Source organism: Botrytis porri (assembly GCF_014898465.1).
Source record: "Botrytis porri strain MUCL 3234 chromosome Unknown BPOR_006, whole genome shotgun sequence".
NCBI lineage: Eukaryota > Fungi > Ascomycota > Leotiomycetes > Helotiales > Sclerotiniaceae > Botrytis > Botrytis porri.
The window spans coordinates 1,765,438-1,785,380 of record NW_024066080.1 but is presented as its reverse complement, the minus strand read 5'-3'; the positions used below and the strand labels follow the sequence as shown (position 1 = coordinate 1,785,380).

At 42.2% G+C, this 19,943-nt stretch overlaps 4 protein-coding genes across 4 annotated transcripts; 2 read left to right on the top strand and 2 right to left on the bottom strand.

Annotated features, from left to right (window-relative positions):
* Positions 1 to 193: 193 nt before the first annotated feature.
* On the bottom strand, positions 194 to 2,249 carry EAF01_005044 (uncharacterized protein; the record flags this gene model as incomplete). The annotated part of the gene is made up of 3 exons (XM_038913299.1): positions 194 to 946; positions 1,135 to 2,018; positions 2,069 to 2,249. 3 exons carry the CDS (start codon positions 2,247 to 2,249, stop codon positions 194 to 196), a joined length of 1,818 nt encoding a protein of 605 aa, XP_038771385.1.
* Positions 2,250 to 3,948: 1,699 nt separating this feature from the next.
* EAF01_005043 (uncharacterized protein) lies at positions 3,949 to 4,737 on the top strand (the record flags this gene model as incomplete). Its single annotated transcript, XM_038913298.1, has 1 exon — positions 3,949 to 4,737. The coding sequence occupies one exon, from the start codon at positions 3,949 to 3,951 to the stop codon at positions 4,735 to 4,737; it is 789 nt and encodes a 262-aa protein (XP_038771384.1).
* Positions 4,738 to 6,457: 1,720 nt separating this feature from the next.
* EAF01_005042 (uncharacterized protein) lies at positions 6,458 to 7,636 on the bottom strand (the record flags this gene model as incomplete). Its single annotated transcript, XM_038913297.1, has 1 exon — positions 6,458 to 7,636. The coding sequence occupies one exon, from the start codon at positions 7,634 to 7,636 to the stop codon at positions 6,458 to 6,460; it is 1,179 nt and encodes a 392-aa protein (XP_038771383.1).
* Positions 7,637 to 17,629: 9,993 nt separating this feature from the next.
* On the top strand, positions 17,630 to 19,290 carry EAF01_005041 (uncharacterized protein; the record flags this gene model as incomplete). The annotated part of the gene is made up of 5 exons (XM_038913296.1): positions 17,630 to 17,710; positions 17,792 to 17,980; positions 18,040 to 18,087; positions 18,143 to 18,431; positions 18,500 to 19,290. 5 exons carry the CDS (start codon positions 17,630 to 17,632, stop codon positions 19,288 to 19,290), a joined length of 1,398 nt encoding a protein of 465 aa, XP_038771382.1.
* Positions 19,291 to 19,943: the final 653 nt, after the last annotated feature.

The following is a 19,943-nucleotide window of genomic DNA, read 5'->3' as shown; positions in this document are numbered from 1 at the left end:
ACTCCCAAATAAAAATCAACCCCCAAAATCGAGACTGTTATTACACTTTGGAGGTCTGGTGTTTAAAGCATCTTATTTGGATAATAAGCGGAAAAGTATCTCGAGGATAGACATTGAGACTTTACCATACCAACTGAATCATCCCAGCTAAAACCCATGGCAAAATTCCAAATCACGACCCTCCCACATTCATCTAAAACAGCTTAATCGTCAAGTTCCCACCCCAACGCAAAACCTCGCTCTTTCTCCACTTTCTCAACTCTTCTACAATATCAACCTCCTGCACTCCTTCATTCTCTTTTCTTACCTTCTCTTTCCCCATCCCCGTCGCCGTCGCGGAGGAAACATCCTCCTGACTCAGAAACGAAAAATCCCGAGCTAATTCTTGGTGATACGCATCCGCGTCCTGATCATTCGTAATTGAACGTCCACCACCACCAGTACCGTAGTGGGCAACTCGCTCCTCGGGTAGAAACTCGAGGATGAGGTTTCGCAAGCCGGGGTAGAGGGGGGGAGCGCGTCGGTTTGTGAGGGGTTTTTGGGTGGAGAGGATGTCTTGGATGGTTTGTTCTTGGGTGGTGAGGCGGTGGAGGAGGTGCTGGAGAGGAGGGAGGAGGTTGGGGTTTGTGGGTGATGGTGAGGGCGATTTGCGAGGTAGGGAGGTTAGGGTTAGGGTGTGTAGACGGGGGGTATTGAGGGGGTCGAAGGGGGTGGTGTCATCTGGTGGGGTGGGTGTGATTGGGGACTCGTCGGAGTAGGAATGGGAGTTTTTGTTGAAAGGTTTGGTGGTTGGTGGTTGGAGTGTTACGATAGAGTGGTGGATACGGAGGACTTCTAGACGCGGCTGCCATTTTCGAGAGAGGTAGGGGATGCTGTGTTGGTGTGTGTCGGTGTCGATGCTGGATGGATTGGGGCGGGTGGATCCGATGTCTAGGACTTGTAGGGACTGTGAGTTGTAGGTATTAGTACCGCTTGTTAAGAAGGGGGTTTAGGGGGGGGTAAATAAAAAAGATGAGTTGATGCTGGATGGAGAAGGAAGAAGTGTATACATTCTGAAGCTTGAAACGGAAATTGGAGGCGAGAAACAGAAGTAGACATTGGATGAGAGGGACTTGATGAATCAATCAAGCTTACATTAGTGCTAGCGAGGAGGATTTTAGATGCAAGAGCTGTGAATTTGTTGTTTGATATGTATAGGTGAGTTAGGCCTGTCACCAGTAAAAGATTATCTTCAGCATTATTTCTTCGCTGAAGGATATTTATTCCGTGTCTAGAACTTTCGACGTCATGAATACTATCAGGGCGAAGTGTAGTTATTGTCCTCGGAGACGAATCGCTACTTTCATTCACCTCACTATAAACTGGAGGGTCTTCAAACAGCTCATCATCTATTGCACAGAATGGACCATGTTTGTAATCTGGTAATCGTCCCAGGAAACACCCTCGTATCAGAGGGTAGATTACATTATCAGTCAAGAGATTATCACGAAGATCTAGAGACCAAATCTGTCCTCTAGAGTTGGTCACGATGGGTGGTAACATGGTATCTGTCAATCTCAGACATCGCAGCTTCAAGATCCTCAGTTTGGGAAGATTCTGTTGGGTGAACATGGCTCTCCAGTTTGTGCTGCGGGCAGTCTCGGATGCGTCGAGATATATCAGGTTTTTGGTTATATTGTGGTTGAGAAGCAGGGAGTAGTTGAAGGTATTGCAACCAGCTGCGCTCATGAATTCTGGCTGTGGTGATGCATGATCATCATCTGGCAAGTCAGCACCGGTAATCACGCCATAGTCTTCAGAGCACGTTGGTGCGAGAAGAATGCAATTGAGATTTGAAAAATTCTTGAAGAACTTAAAGAACCACTCGGGCTTCAGATGGGCCCCAAATACAATGCAATCTTGCGTTTGAGCTCTGTCACGTCTGATCTCGTGGAGTGCACGCAGGTCGAGAACTCGAACTCTCTTGAGCGTCTTGAGATCATGTTTTGTAGAGGCAAGGAAGAATTTGGTAACAAGTCCTGGATCTAGTCAGTGGATAACTTTGTAACTGGTAAGATTGAGTGCTCACTACATGGCTCTTTTCTTTGGGCTACGTCTCTGAATGGGTTAGCCCAGAGATAATTGCCAAATTTCTCGTTGAAGTGAGAATTGACGAGACAGCCAAGGTAGAGATCGGAGGTGTTGAGATACCGAGCGGCGAGGGTGGTAACATCTTTGTTGAGCTCATGGTATGCAGGGAGAGGATCCATATTGACTTAAATTGCCTGATTCAATCTCTGGAATTAATCGTAAAGCTCCGTGTTTGACATGGAAACATTGCTGTCAACAGCCTAAAACTTTGGAGGAATTCTAAGAAAGTGCACACAAGCGATACATCCCCATCTTTCCAATAATCGGCCCATCGTTTGGAGATTTGATGATGAGATGTTTGCAATGTTTGCGATGACCCGAAACGTGATCGCTGAAAATTTACCATCAGTAGTATGCTGATGAAGATTCCAATATTGCTGTGGCTATGCTCGGAGGTCGGAAACCCCAACCATCACCAATAAAGAAGTTTGGGGCAGATGGCTGCTTTAACGATCTTTGGACAAGATCTTACTCCCGATATCCATCAATATCGATAAAGAGTAGATATTACTATTTGGGCCGAAGGATACGAAATATGAAGTTTTTGATACGAATCTGAGCCCGTGGTAATTGGTTAAAATTTACTAAGGCGGGTTGTGGCTCTTTAATATTCAGTTAGTGCTACTATCCTCAGACTACTGAATTACAACGCCATCGCTTAACAGAGACCTTACTAATCAATGAAAACATTAGAGATTCTCATCATTTTGATTCCTTCTTTCTACATAATTATTCAATCCTTTCTATTTTGATAAAAATAAATAACACATCTTTTATATATTTATATAATCTTATAAAAGAAAACTCATATTCTCATAAATACTAAGAATTTGATTTAATATATCTTTTAATTATAACTTATATAAAAGTTATTTATTAGATCTATTTCGTTTTTATAAATGAAATATAAATTTATTTATAAATTTAGTTAGTATGTTTTTGATCATTTTTTTTTTATATAAAAATACAATTAAAATATTTCTAATTATTTTTCCTATAATTTTTAATTTTTAGATTTAATATAAAGATCTTTATATATAATATTATTTATAAAGTTATTAATTTTCTTGCTCAATACATTGTTACGCCGGTCCATCCTCGGTACCGCGTCACATGACTCTTAGCACGTGATGGACCCTGCATGACAGGCATAACGGAATGTAGGTCCATACAGACCAAAGGTCCAGGACCTCTCTAGGTCCTGAACGCTCCAGTACAGTACGAAGGTCTATATAAGGGAATGGGATTTCATTACAATGTAGAGCTTCGTGCTCAAGAACAATCATTAGTTTCATTACTATAGTTACGAGAATTGCAACCAGTTACCAACCTTATTGAATTCCTACTTGAAGTTTAGTCTAAACCACCTCGAGAGAACTCTAGACACTTCCACGTGACCCTAGAGGCAGCTCCCGTAACATACATGTGTCACATTGGCGCTGTAAGTTAGCAGTCTAGGGGATAATAATCACTACGAGTCCTTAAACGAAATTCTGTCTATTATTTGATGGTCTGCTCTTACATCACCGTCCCACAGCGATTGTTTGCAGCTGGTTTGAATGAGTTGGAAGTCCTCCTCTCAATGTTATTTGACTATTGCCATTCCATGGTGAATTTTACGCCTTTCGATTAACATGCTGACCAAAGCAGGTTAATTAACTGGTTGACTCTATGTGGGGAAACATGGGGAGCTTCAATACTATATATAGAGGTCGCTCAGAATCGTGCCTGTGATGTGTTACTATCGATACAAGACAGCGAACATATGAAATCCCACTCTGTTCATTGTCCCAAAGAATCTACTTCCTCATCAACATCATGCATCTCGTAAATTGCAACGCCGAGAAGCGACCAGAGGTTTTACGTGACTTCATCCGTCAGAACCCCCTTGGTATCCTAACAACTGCGATCAAATCGGAGTCGTATCCATTGCTTCAAAACAGTCACATTCCCTGGATAATCGATGCGGAGTTTGATGGGAATACAAGTGGTCTTGGTAGACTTCGCGGTCACATTGCACGACAGAATCCTCAGTCAAAAGCCATCATAGAAAGTTGCACAGCAGACGACAAGTCACCAGCATCAAGTGTTCTTGAGAATGACGTTCTCGTATTTTTCAACGGACCAGTTCATCACTATGTGACACCCAAATTTTACAAACAAACTAAACCTGATACTGGGAAAGTAGTTCCTACCTGGGATTACGAAGCTGTGGAGCTTTATGGTAAAGCAAAGGTTTACTACGATACAAAGTCAGCCGAATCCGGGGCATTTCTCGCAAAGCAGATATCTGATCTCTCCGACCATATGGAGACGTCGGTAATGGGTTATGGCAAGACTGCAGGAACGCATCCATGGAAAGTGGAGGATGCACCTGAGCGATATATTGAATTGCTCACTAAGAACATCATTGGTATAGAAATTGAGATCGCTTCTATGTCGGGGAGATTCAAGTGGAGTCAAGAGAAGAATGTTAATGATCGAGCTGGTGTGATGGAAGGATTCAGAAATCTAGATACGCCTGGCAGTACACTACTCTCTGAGAAAGTCGAAACCTATGCTGCTATTTTTGATGCAGATAAAGCAGCAAAGAAGGCAGAAACATAACCATTTGAATGAGGGAAAGTTGTGTGTCCTAAAACTCAGTGTCGTTGTTTTATATATAATACCCTTGCTTTCTTTGGCCTCATTAGATCTCGACAGTAAGTTCGATAGTCGATTGAGATTACTCTTGTATGTGCTTTGGGTTGCAGCCTTCGAGTTGAAGTTATTATGTGTTTAGGAACACTTTAGTCAACCGTAGTCTTCTATCAAAATCGTCTTTCCTCTTCAAGATTCAAACGGAAAGCAAATCTACTTATATAATACGAAGCATAAAAAATGATGAGATCCCAGTATCAGAAGCGGGATCTACCACCAGATTCTGTTCTCCATTAGGACTCGGCATACTTGAGTCCAGTGCATACCCTCGCACCTATGGGTGAATCTTCAAAGAACGGCTATTGCATAGATACTAATGGTACACTATCTCTTTAATACCAAAATTTGACAACTAAGAAATGTGGAAAATAACAAGACTGCAAAACTACAGTGGTAATCATCTTTAAGGCAATATTCGGATGAAGCCTGATATTATTGATCGATCTCAACAGCTGATCTAGGATCATATGAATATCTCTATATGGCTCCCGGCTACCGTAAGTACTCTCAGTAATTATAGAATCTGATGATGGCTGCAATTGAACTTACCGAAGTCGTCACATGCGGAGCCATTATAGTGAAAGTCAACGCAATTTGGGACGGGATTCGTTATCCTCTATAGGCAAACAACGAGCCGCATTTTCAATCACCGAGCTGATCAATCATCCAGCAGATTTGGGGTCATTGTATACATGCCAGTAATATAACGGATAATATAGCAACCCAAAGTTACACGATCCATAACGACCTGATTCTGATATGTCTCTCACTCGGGAAATTACACAATCTATGGCTTGAAGCCTCTTGATCTATAACATACATCGGTCTATACGGACGCGATCAATATACTCGTGACCTCTCTCGAGCTTGAGACTTCTATCCACGCAAGGGGTCAATTTGACATACGACAACGGCTATACATAGTCTGAGATATCAGAATTGGATGAAATGAATGAAGATTGATGCGGACTAATGCACTGGCGGACGCATCATGTGTATGCAAATGTGTGTAGCCGTCGTACCTGCAGTATGAATTGCATGTTCTTGGTAATGACGGTATCGTGAGATTACCTTGTGTAGGTATCTTCACTTTTTGCCACAGGTTACGAAAAGAACTAATTTACCTGCATGTTATCACTGACATTTCTCTCACTCATGCTTTGTGTGCGTCCTGAAAATTGAAATCAAACACTTGATCATTTAGATAAAGTTCAATATTAAGTGAATATACGACAATATCAACTCTTTCACAAGCTCCAATGCCCCGAAAAAGGTCCAGCCAAGTACAATACAGCCCAATACAACCAACCAATACCAATACATCTAAAAGCTAGAATACGAAAGTTCCGTCTCCTGTAGCTCTTGTATAATTCTCCAAATGCTTCCGCTTTATTTTTCCATAATAAATAAGTATAAATGTGCCAATCAACCAAAACACGGTTGGTAATAATGAAAGTGAATGCCTTTTTGACGAGATATCTCCTGCGCTTTTTCGCTTCATCTACAACCCCCCGACCATATTTTCTCAGGTTGAATTAACAAAATAACAATGTTTGCTGTTTCCTCATCTCAAAGCTGTAAGTAATAAAGTTTTCTCCCGTTGATACAAAGTCTTTGAACACTGATATCAAAAAGCACCCACCCGATTCCTAGTCGTAGCCGGTTTTGAATCCGAGTCTTCATGCTTGCGACTCTTTTTACTCATTGACTCCCATACTTTATCAGCGTCTGGGTGCCATTCAGTTCGAGCGGCCTTCCTATCCCGCTTCCTGTGAAGATCGACGTGTGATTTCAGATTATCTGTACGCCCAAATTCCTTCACGCAGAAGGGACATTTGTGTTTGGGGGCAAGCTGGTCGTGTGTATGTTCATGTCGCTTGAGGTGTTCCTGTCGTTGAAATTTCCTGTTACATCCAGGGTGGAGACAAGGCAGCTTGTTTCTGTTTTGCACTCGTATTGGTACTGTTTCTCGCTTGATCTTCCTACGGGTTGTTGCTTTTGTTGGGGTGACGGCATGTATTCTTTGCAGAGCAGCTGCACTTCGAGGGCTGTCGAAGTACGATCCTCGAAACTCTTGTTGTCCTATAGGAGAGATTGAATCTTGTCTGAGGTCTTTATAATTTGGTGGTGGAGGGAGATATCCTGTGGTAGAAGTCCCTGCGGGCGAATTGTTGTAGGAACTCTGAGTATTGAAATCTGATGAGGGTGTTCCAAATTTGATAGGTGTGAGTGGACCGATTGGAGAAGACTGAAAATCGGCAAACGTGTCAATTAAAGTTGTTTGTGCTGGGTCCACATAATCCATGGCTCCCAAAGATTCAGACGTTGAAGTTGGTGAATACAAATCGTCCATAAGCGATGGGATATCACTTGAAGGACAATGTGTTTCAAACGACCCAAAGGCAGCAGGTGCGTAACCTTGGAAACTAGTATCGAAGGCGATTGAAGGATTTGCATCAGCCAAAGCCTTTCCGTCATCCATACCAAAGAACGTGCTAGGCTCTTGGAAGCCGGTAAGCATGTCTTCTGTCATGGCCGACATAGTACAGAATGCATTGCTATTTGAGCTTCCATATCTATCCGGGAGGTTACTATAGTCATGGAAAGATAAATCCTCCATCTTCAAGGTCTCGTCAAAAGACGGACGTCGAGTAATTGAACTCGCAGGTATGCCAGCATGAAGTTGCAAAGAAGAGTCCCAAGAGGAGGTTAATGACTCGGTATAAGAATCACTCGCTGATGGAGTGAGAGTACTTGTAGGTTGAGTGATTGAATAGGAATCTTTCCTGCTCTCGTACACCAGCATAGTTATGTGGGAGTAGATATTTGAAGCTTTGAAGCAAAGACTAGACAGTGCTGAGTTAATATGGGATATGCTGCAGCTTATTACATCAAAAACTTACGATCTTCTAGATGCTATGCACTCTGTATATGTCCTTGAGAAAAGTTGAAAATGCTATATCTATTCAGTGAGTCGAGGGGCTTCAATGGATCTGAGATTGTCCAGGGAGATTCTTGCTTCCATTTATGAATGGAGTTATGAACGTCAATACCATTGATGCCGTGAAAACCGGCACCATTACCAATATTGACACTCCATAAGGGATATAGCTAGACAGAACTTACAGACTATTTGCAGTTCTCAAGACAGATTTAAGTCGCGTTTTGAGTCGCGTACTGTTGAAAAACTGCAGTGCGGCACACGCAAGGCTCGTGTATTTCAAGATCAAATAGGGATCACTTATACTTTCTCTAAGAATCGAACGCTGGATCTCGCCAACCAAGAGATTAGTACTTTCAGGAACGCGCCGTTATACCAAGAAGGACTCACTGGATATCTACCGATTCTGTGAATTACAGCAAGGGAATTAAGGAGTGTGTTCGACTTCCGGAGGAGGATGAAAAAACAGTATAGTATAAGTAGGACTTCTGAGACGAGCTATTGTTCAGTGCCAATCGTGCGGTACCTTGCAGAAAAGCTTCGAAATCCCTTGAGGGGGGGGTCAGTTCTCCCTCTTTAATGGCCCTCGCCTCACGGAAGCCAAATCATACATGTCAAATGATGGCGAAGAAGTCCTCGAGTAGGTTGGATCAACACTAGTCTGTCAAATTGTGGATTGTGGGGTTTCCATAAGACACTGATAATGATCTATTGGTGAAAGACCAAGAGAGTTGATTGCGGGCTTGGTCTCACTATTTCGTACATATGCAAATTGGTCTAATATGACAGGGATCAATCGCCAGAAAGCAAAGAATTATGCAGGTCCTTCCTCCACATCACACCCAAAATGAAGTAAAGAGCTGTGAAGTCCTTGGTTTTAATCCAGAGATTTGCACAAGGTTGCCTCCCTGGGTGCAGATCTACGATCTAGCATTCTCCAAACCGTTTGTAATCAGCCATTTATGTGCCCATTTCGAGGTTGAGTTTTTCGCGAAGAATGAGACGATGGTCTCTGGAATGCTCAACATTATGAGGGCTTCCAGAATTAATCATCGTGCTGATTCGCACAATTGAGATAGCTTGGAAGCCATCAGGCCATTGTCAAAAGTCTTTGACTTCCACCGGCGTTTTCAATCAACCTCGAAAGGTCTCGATTGATTGTTCAATTGAAACCCTCGGAGTTGACGATGTGCACTATCTCAACAAAATGCTTTGTTCGTGTGGGTGTTCCAGAAAGCATATGATGATTGGCCAATTAGTTATTCACGATACTTCATACGTCCAATCAAGATCGGATGTGACACAGCAGTCAGTCGCGCTTACCTCTGCCAATAAACCAATAAATGAGAAAAGCCTCTGCCACTTGATAGACGCCTCCGAGTCCCCCAAGATAGAAAGCTGAAATAGCCACCAAAGTTTTTGTGGCCGATCTACGAACTATTAAAGACCCAAAACAGTATCATATATGATAGAAATTTCAACTAATGAATCAATTTTCACCGAGATTATAAAATATGGCCAATCAAAAGTTCGGACTCAGCAAAACGCGAACTCTTTTCTGGTTTGATTCCTACGGTACAAATCCGGGCTCCAACACAGTCGTCTTAGTCGGTACGGAGGTACAGTCAGACCGCGAGAGATCGGAAAGGGTGTGTAGTTTGAGGTTGAGCCGAATAGGGATTCTAACACTCCTTCATTCCGGCCAAGATTACCGAGTCGGCTCGGCTATCATTGGAAGAGGAGTCATATATGATATCACTCGCATTAATTCAAAAAAAATAAAAAAATAGTGGGAATTATCAATATATACAAAGAACAGGTTTCTATCTTGCTGATTATTGCGATGAAAAAACAAACACAATTCATTGCGTTTGTTAGAATAATGTGATAAAAGTCCTGGACCAACAAAAAGCCAGCGCATCATATTTTCGTTGCCCTGCCTACCTAGGCATCATCCGATATCAGGGCCCCGAACTCGGTAGTAAGTTACCCTGCAAGTATTAATGCCAACCAGTACCAAGGGACTACGATTCGTCACTATCCTGTCAAATATGCAGCAAGAAGAAATTCGGTTGGGATAGTTTCTAAAACCATTAACTAAAGTTTTCTTACTTGTCAGTTCAAGCGATAATTGACTGCAGCTTCTGTTTTGGCTAGCTACATATTCGTCTCCGTGCACTCTGCATGCTGGAAACGTACTAGATCAATTCTGGAGTATAAGATGTGATATGTTGTGCATTTTCATCACTACCATCAAGAGCACAGATATTGCAAGATGTAATTATTTCACTCAGTAAGCAGTGGGATTTCACGTATATACTCTTTTTTGAGATATCTTGGCTTGCTTGTGCGGGGTTAGTCGAAAACCTTCATGCAAATTTACACGCGATCAAATCCGGCAATCTGGTACCATTGGGCTAACTGCTGCACCATATGGTTAGAAAAATTGTGCATTATCTCACTACACTGCGTTCTTCCCGTATGGTTCCAGAGAGATTTCTCTGCATACTTGGTAAGCCTGTCAATGCCAGCAACATATTCATGGGGCAATGCATGCTCGAACGGAAGGAAAGGATAGTCTAACATATTGCCACTACAACTGGAGACTGAAGTTAATTGCTTCAATATGCAGTAGGCATTAAGAGACACTTCCACATGCAATTGACGACTGGATGAAAAGAGGCTACCGGAGGTCAAAGCTCCCTCCGAAATCTAGGGTTCTTGCACATGGATGTATCAACCTCTGCAGCTTTTGTGGTGTAGCCAACCATTACTTTCTTAGAAGTAGCCATCCGCCACACACTCTGTCTGCGTTTCCTGTCAACCTCATGGTGTCCTTGGAAGACGTCGTTGAGACTGCTGATATCAGCTTCCTCCTCATACAGCTATAGTATGTGTAATGGGCCAGGAAACCATTTCACTCCCCTAGAACAGAGTTACATCGACCATGGAAGCCCTCCGAGGATGTAGTATAACCTTGGCGGACTCATTTTTCCATCTATAAAAGGGAGACAGAAGCGTTGTTAAAGTATACCCTTATATCTTATTCTTCTTCCGCTTGAACTCACTGGTCACAATACTCTTTCTATCATTCTACAGATTCTGCTCGGGCATCGCTCATTCGGAAACATTTCGGATGAAGTTTAAAGCCGACTATATTCTAGCTTCCATATTGGTAATTTGCTTGCCAACCCGAATCAGAATGTGTCAAACGTATATCGAAAAATGCTTTATGTGCAGCGCACCCACTGGGACTAAAGTGGTCACGAATTGTAAAAATAAACCCCACTGTGTGATGTCAACATCAGAATTGGTGTCAAAAGGCGCTTGTGCATTACACAAAAATACCGATAGCAAAATGGAGCTCTTTCCATGAACGTTGTAAGTGATTCCTATGGTGACCTCTCACGAATCGTTAAGACTAACTTTTTAAAAATAGTATCAGGATGGCTAGCGCCGATCAAATTTGTGAGTGAATACCAATCTTGTATTTAGCCAAAAATCCAAATGCTGCATCTGAAGGAGTATGGCTATCCATTGAAGCTACTGATTGCATGCACTAAACTTCCTTGCCCATTTCAGCCTTTCATACCACACAAGTGCTCATGACTCTCGCTTTAAAGTCTAACGGGGCAGAATTTCAGGGCTGCGTAGCCTCTCACTACTTCGGAAGCAATTTTTGTGTACCATGATATGTTTCGGTCCTCGTACCGGGTTTAGGGCTCTCTGATCTACTGGCGCTGCCATCAACGGCGTGCCGCATAGTGTAGGGACTCAGGACTCAAAACTTATCTTCGATATTTTTTTCCTCGTGTAACCTCCATGTACACAACATCCGGGGAGAGGGGGGGGCTCTTTGTCATTGAAAACCCAGTTTTGTAAAAAGGGTCTGTGACTATTTTCTGTTTCTGTATCTAATTTTCGACTACCTGTGGGAGATTTGCAATCATCCCTGAGGACTTTGGTCTTGGAACATACACATGACGAAATTTTCATGATGAACTAAGAAGTCTAGATCATGCATGAAATGCCAACGTTGGAAATAATTACAATCTTCAGAATTTGGCTATAACATGATGTTCGGAACCACACTGGTCAAATGAGAATGTTTTCTTGAAAGTTCGACGCTGTGGTCGACGTGCATAGACTAGGCTGGAAATAGGGCAAGCTTCCAGGGAATTCTGTACCGCCGTCAAGATCCCTGTGCGTACCGTCCCATCTTTTGGGCAGAATCTTCTCCACGATTCTCTTCATCCACATATAGCAGCACACTTCCAACGGGTTATTTTCTTGACAAGTTATCTTGGACTTGAGAAAATGAAAATCTCGGAGCCTGTAATCACCTGCATTCAAAAATAATAGAGCATGGGATGAAGACACCAATTCTTAAGATCACAGGGTTCTAGAATTACTGGCCTTGCGAGTAGCACATGCAAGACCCCCCTGCTCTTCAGGTCTTCTGTGGAATGCCACTATAGTGGAGACGAACAACCCTCGCTCGCATCAAGCGCCCCGAGGAATTTAATGCTACCCAAAGCTACTTCGGCAGTAGTTGAACGTAGCGCAAGAAGATTGCTATACATGCGTCTACCAATGAAAATGGAAAGGGGCGGAAAGGTGATGTTGGCTTGTTGACATGTGTAGAAGCTCACCTATATTTCAACATCCTTGAGTCAGTCAAGCAACCGAGCAGTCATACATCGGAGATATAGGCCATAAATGGAAAATAACCTACAGATTCTTGCTGTAGGCTATCAAACTGCATCTATCGGCTGATTTGAACGAAGCAACTTGCATCGCCGAGATGCATCTCATTCCTCACAAAGTCTACATATCAAATCTACGGTCTATGTCCTGCCGAGGTCGCGGGTCTACCGATTGCGGCTCCCGAAGGTGCATGAATTCGCAGCTTGTGATAGCACACTAAATACAATAGGCAACTGTCCCGCAAGCTTCCATCATATAATGGTCCAATCAAGACCCAAGGTTCGAGATTCCCGTTGACATGTTTTGATTCGAAAACAAACGGAGAGTTTCTTGCTGAATCGGAAGCATTTGATGCAAATATGCAATCTTCAAGCGGGTGAGACGTTAGGCCTAGCGCGCGTCAATTAATATAATCTTGCCCTGAAGAGACATCTTTCCTTGGTGTTCGGGTCCCCGAAGAAGCTTCTATCCGATGAGCCATTGAATGATATGTAGTGGCATCGAAATGTGGTCGATAGATCGTCAAGATCGTCAAGAATGTGTCGTTATGTTGGGACTCTCAATGCCGGCTATTAGGCTACATTATGCAATTGAAGTCTCCGTTATAGAAACTTGAAAGATAAATTCAAAGTTCTTACACTAATCATTGCTTTTGAATCAAAATAGTTCGAAATTCAGTTAAGGCAACTCATATTTAAAGGTATTATTGGAGTGACAGGTAAGAAAGCATGATGGCTCTTGTAGATTGTTGTCCCAATAAAAGCCAAGCTTAATTGCTTTGGTCACCAGGCGGGTGCTGCTTGAAATTATTAAAGTGGGATCGGTCGTAACTTCAGTTATATTCTTCATATCCCTTAATCTTCAACAACTTCAGTCATCGAACAGCTTCAATTCATGAGACCTCCTCTCAAATTGATGTTAAGCTGTCAAAACTTTGAAGGGGCCTCTATTCACTCAATTGAGAAAAGTGCATTTGTCTGGATACTTAGGGAAAACTTGCAACATTGCCTTTAACACACTTCTCCTCCACTTGAATCAATACTTTGGGATTGCCGAAACACAGAACTCCTTCCAGGCCGAATAACTTCCCCAACAGCTCTCATACCGTATTGATCTCGATACGAACTAAACAGGAAGTCTCGAAAAATTACTCTCGACAATGGCGGCAACTTTTCATTCAATCTAACTAATCTATCGATCACAAAACATAAAACAGATGATTTGCATGTTCTAGGCTCTGCTGCAGTCACTGGCAATGCAACGTGATAGGTCGCTTGCTTCACTACTCGCATGGCTTCAACGCATTCATCTTCATACTTACTCTCCTTCCATTTCTTCGATTCAACCTCAATAGATGCAGAAGCATCTCTAAAGATTACCAGTGTAAATATGATAGTTTGATTCATTCACTGCCATGCAGTATGGCACAGTGTATGGAGGATTATAGTTTTTTCCGCCGATCCACCTTCCATTGCATTTGGCATCATACTGAAATTACCGAAAAGTATCGGAGCACCATTATCCGCACAAGCTGCATCTTCATACAAAGTGCTCTTCCTTAGTGATATAACGATGTCAATCGGAGATATTTGTTAGCCAAACAAGGCTATATCGAGGTCACTTTCACGAAATACAGTGCTTTACATCAACAGAACGAAGAGGCTAGGGGTTGCGAAATAGCCTTGGCCTATCTGCATCATTGCAGCTCTCAATTCCCAATTCGTTTGCTACTTTGCGCCATCGTTTCTTTCGGTTGACAAGATCTCTGTCCCCTCAGGCTTTATGCTGCGACTATCCAATCAAGAAGACCAACTCTTCCGTCGGAGCCGCGAACTTCCCAGGGAGAACTATAGTTCTACTGCCGTACTACAGTCTACAAGCTCGTTGAAGTCAAATTAGATGGTGTGCCTGTAATGCAAGCTATATCTTCTCTGATGAAACCTTCCCCGCTTCAGAAATCGACAGAATATTACTTGTTCCTTGATAGGCAAAGTATTTGCTATCGTTCGAAGCGTATATCCTCGATCTTCCTTGGCCAATCTAACAAGTAAATATTAATATTCAACCATCACTCAAGGTTGTATTGTGAATGTAAGGTATTCATGTAGGGAATAAAGCTAATTCTTGATAGGTGCCATTATTTCTTATGGATAAGAGACGTAGATGATACGAATATCAGCACCATGATGTTGATCGTTATTTACGTTACTACTCTACATACGAAAGCAGGATGGGTCATTGATAGTAAGACAATGATACTAACATTTGGCTCGCGTGCGGCTGGAGTTTGAAGTTGAAACTGCCATTGTGACTAGCATGAGTGCCGAGGACAATGCAAGCATCACGTCTATGAGTAAACCACCAATATCCTCCGGGTATACTAACTGATCACAGACCTTTGCGCCTTTGTGATAGGGAGTAGAGTCATACCGAATTCTAGCCACCAGTTAAATTTTGAACCAGCATGTATGATTTCGTAAGAGCTCAACGATCGTTGCATGGGTTCGGGCGTTGAAAATGGTCCTAAGGGTAATAGATGTTCATATCCGCAAGATGGCACATGAAAATAGCTGGACTACTTGACAGAACTTTATCTACGATCGATTAGCCACTAACTTGCTAAAGGGCGTACGATCGAAGATGAAGCGTTCTTCGGGAAGTGATGAGTAGTTCGCTCAAGACTTGAATGATTCAGGTTATAACAAGAGTATAGAACTGTCTGTTGGTGCCTCATGCTATTAAGATTCATAATAGTGATATCCTACCCATGGCTCTCATACCGAAGTAGGTAATGGATCGGCCATCTATGGTACACTTCGCATCAAAGAACTTTATCAATCACATCCGCATCACAGAATATTATTAATCTGATCCCATGATCTTATCACCCTAGAGTGAATAACATCACATTTCGAGACACTAATCCCTACAACGCCGTCGATGCAACTACTTTAAGCTGCCGGCATAACTCTATCAAGCGATGGTTACATTGTTCCAGTACCCCGGTAAGCCATCCCGTTAGAACAACCCCTCGAACGCCGAGAATATCGGGCACGGATCCATATTCCTAGCTCATGTCTTTCATCTCGGAAGACACCAACATGTTTGTTGATTTAGGCGACCAAAACAATCAAATCCCCCTATCGCATTCATTGACTTCCCCGTTCAAAATGTTTAGAAAGACATTTTTCATATCACTGGTGATATACACATTGATCTCCAAGACATAATGTGATGAACCATAGAAATAGAATATTCACCATCGCAGATTACCTTTCCAAGCTCTACATTCCCAATTTGGGACGTTCTCCGACTTCTTGTTATGTTGTAAGAAAGGGCCTTTTGTAAAATGGAGGGGCTTCTTATTAATTTCCCTCACGGCCAAATTATGTATCGTTTTGTGACATACAAGTATCAATACAAGTATCAATAAGTGATCAAGAGCATCGCCTCACGTAAATGTGTAATCCTTTTCAAATTTAGCACCAGGAGAAGCAACGGGAGGCGCTTAGGACTGTTATCTTGTTGGCGTAACACAAAATCAATAGGGGGAAGAGAGGGGTTTCGCTTACTTGAATGGGGCGCACGAGGCGTGTGGAGAACATTGTTTTGGAGGAGAATCACATTGGCTTGTATGGGGGTGATATCACGATATCAGGTGTTTCTGGTTGATTAGTATATTTTTTCTTTTGGGAATTGGGATTGGGGAGGTATTAATGTGTGGCTTTTAAATATGAGTAGTGAATTATGGTCAAGTTAATTGAGTGGGGTTGTGTAAACCACCGGTTCTTAAAAATGTGTAAGATGGAAGGAATTGTGTGTAATCGGCTGTGTGCAACATTTATATTTCAAATTTTGCCACGATCCGAACTTTATTTCAATCTATACTTTATCAAAGATATGAGGATCGCAAATACGGAAGGGCTTTCGTTAGGACTCGAAAAGCACACGTTACGATAATGAGGTGTGAGTATCTAACACTGGTGCTTGAGTTTGCTACCCTCCTTGCTTGAGCTGGGGCATTAAGAGAAAGAGAGCAAACTGCTTATTATTACGCCTTGGTCCCTCTTGAATTCTGACTCAAGTACAAGGCAGACTGTTTCCTCTTGGTATTTCGAGCGATCAGCAGCTGTGATATACTAATGAGTCAAACCTTTACCTGCCCCGGAGAGGGAAAGTAGATAGCGACTGAGGAAAACATGATGATGAAACTTACTGGCGAGAACCCGTTTGTGATTTATTCCATCCAAACTAAGGGACTAAACATGAAGCTTGCCCTGCGTTGTCCGCAAGCTCGAGCATTAGATGAATTCTACATCTGATGAACAAACAACTAGGGGATGGTTGAGTACCTAGGGTCATTATACCAGATCTATACTCCTTGATCTATCCCTTTCATCTAATTGCTTACAACGCTCAGTTTCGTTTGTCAGACACACGGTCGACATCACTATAGGCCCTGGATATAACGCTGTAATTCATACTCTGTAGCACCAAGTTCCCAATGCAAGCCCCCCACAATCAATTAGACGACTGCACAATCCCGAGAATGACAATCCAAAGGTAGAGTCGTTGGGTCAAAAGGGTGACGAGATACTGTTGATTTGATACTACAAACAAATCTCAAAAGGCAGGTAGGGACCCGACTCATACTACATACTTCCAATGGCATGCTATCTTCTTTTTAATGAGAGAAAACTTTCCCGCGGTTTTTAAGGGGCAAAGAGGTAGACAGACCTTTGAACAAACAACCAATTGCAAATCAATAAACCTTCCTTTCCTTTCTCCAACATGTAGGAGAAAAAACATCAATATCATAAAATCACGCGCATCAAGGATATTTCTGCAGGAAATTGAAGTTATTCCCACTTTCTCTGTAACCCACGCTGGTGCACGCAATTATTCAAGTAACACACTAACAAAGACGAAAAGTACGGAGTACATACAACCCTAGCGTCAATCTCCCCACTCCCCACTGTCGCGTCTCCAGCGTTGATACATACTTAGCAAAAAAAATGTTTCCGTACGCGATCAATCAGATGTTATATTTATCGATATTAATCTCAATATTACTCATGCTCGACTTCACATTGACAAGAGTCTGAATATTTTAATTTTCATCTAACAATATTAATACTTCATAAATTCATCATGACGACCATGATGGATGCCTTTGTTCGTCGTTTCCAATTGTTGATAGAGCAAAGAGAAACTGGCGATGAATTAATCAAGGTACGTTGGTTCGCCGTCGTTGCCATGATGTGATTGCTGTACAGGAATCTGATTGCCTATGCTAACTTCAATTTTTATCAGGACCTTTTGATGTATGTCGAAACGGTCGAAAACGGTCTGCGACATGAAAATGAGCATCTTAAAAAACAATTGAACGAAGCACATCTGGATCTGGATGATGCGAGAAATTCTAGAAGAGAATCGCAAATACGTTTGAATCTGACCAACCAACATTTAGAACGAGCTCTCAATGAAAATGGTATTCTGCAGGTACGACGGAATGAATTTGATGACGGCCTGCTTCATTTACTGATGCTTTGCAACAACAGAATCGAAATCCCTACATAATAGCGCTGATTGATGCCGATGGCATGATTGTCCGTTGCACATCTCCATATCTCGTCCGAACCATCGCTGATAAGTGCTACATAGTTCAATCAGGATCTCATAAATCAAGGGCTCGAAGGAGGTAAAAAGGCAGCCAATCTTCTTAAAGCATCAATACTCGAACAATGTAGTGGACCCCAAACTGAGGAGATCGAAATCATGGCAAAAGTCTGCGGAAATTACACCGGATTATCGAAAGCCTTAATGCGAGATGGCACACTCGAAAGTTTCGAAAAATTTAAAGAATTTACTTTAGGATTTACACAAGGAAAGGCACATTTCGATTTTATAGATGTTAGTCATGGGAAAGAAAGGGCAGATTCAAAGATTAAAGGTTCGTATAGCGGAACGACGATTTACGGTCCATTCGGAACAGGCTATCATTGTACTGACTTCTACAAGAATGTATTAGATGGCACTTGAGAAATTGGAATTGCAAACAACTATTACTTGGTATATCATTTGATAGCGGATATGCACCATTTCTGGACGAAGTAATTACACAGGACGATCAAAATAGAATTACAATAATGGAAGGGCCCCCAACAGTCCGCGAGCTCTCTGCCATTGGCCTCCGAACTCTCAAATTCGAACATATATTCCGCTCTCAAAAATTGATAGATCGCACAACGGAATTCAGTCCTGCATCTGCTCCATCAACCTGGGCAGGTGTCACGTCAATTCCTCCGCCCACACCACCTACCACTGTAGCATCTCCTGCTTTAGGTAAAACAACTTCAACGGCAGTTAAGAAAGCAGATGTTACAAATAATGTTTTTGCTCGGCTGGGCTGGATTCCGGGGCCCAGAGGACTGGATCCCCCAATACCTGTCAAGAAAGATGTATTGGAAGCGGTAAAACGACGTACAAATTCGAACAAACTATGTAACAACCATTATCTACGAGGACCTTGCTCTAAAGGCGATGAATGTTGCTTTGAGCATGATCACAAAGCTACAGAGGAGGAAATAAAAGCCATTGCTTATTTAACACGTCAAAATCCTTGTGTCAATGGCCAAGATTGCGATAATGAGGAATGCATCTATGGGCATCATTGCCCAAGTGTGGTCATCCCCAGCGTTGGGCCTAAGGAGCCTACATGTATGGCATTTGCTTGCAAGTTCTATAAGGAAGATCATCCCCCAGGAACTGTCATCAAGCATCCCAAGAAGGAGTACGTTGAACGATATTAAAAATCTGGCAATTTCTCTTTCGGTTCAGTTCCCTTTATACCATCACATAAGGCTGCTTGTTTCTCGAGGATCCCAAAAGCTCACAGTTCTATGGATGGATGGATTTCTGATTTGCCGATGGATACAATTCTTCGTGATCACTAAAACTTTAGTTATTATTATGATCTGGAAGGGTCAATTTTCAACCGCGGTGGGGTAATTTAGCTTGGTATAGTAGAGGAGACTAAGACATTCTTGCTTCAGTTCACTCACCACTCTTTAATATAAATTTTGCTAGCTTTCTAGGCTACAACTGGAAATATTCTATCATTACTATTTGAACGTTGCTGTCCTTACTTGAGTATATTTCACTGCATTCGCAAGCATGCAATAGTGACTTATCTTTGGGCGAGAGAAAGTTCTATCACACTTTTCTTCTAATCCGGGAGCCATATGCATTATTAGATACCTAGACATGATATCTACACTCTACCCATTTGTTTTCTAGATCATCTCAACATTGATCCTCAGCTTGCATCACATTCCACAAGCCCTGCTCCTTTTCATTGTCTCTTCTTAATCCTATACATTGGCCTATCCTGCTGGAACTTAAGCTAGTTTCTAGTTCGCCCTATACTTTGATTATATCCGCTCTTGGGATCCCATCTCTAGAT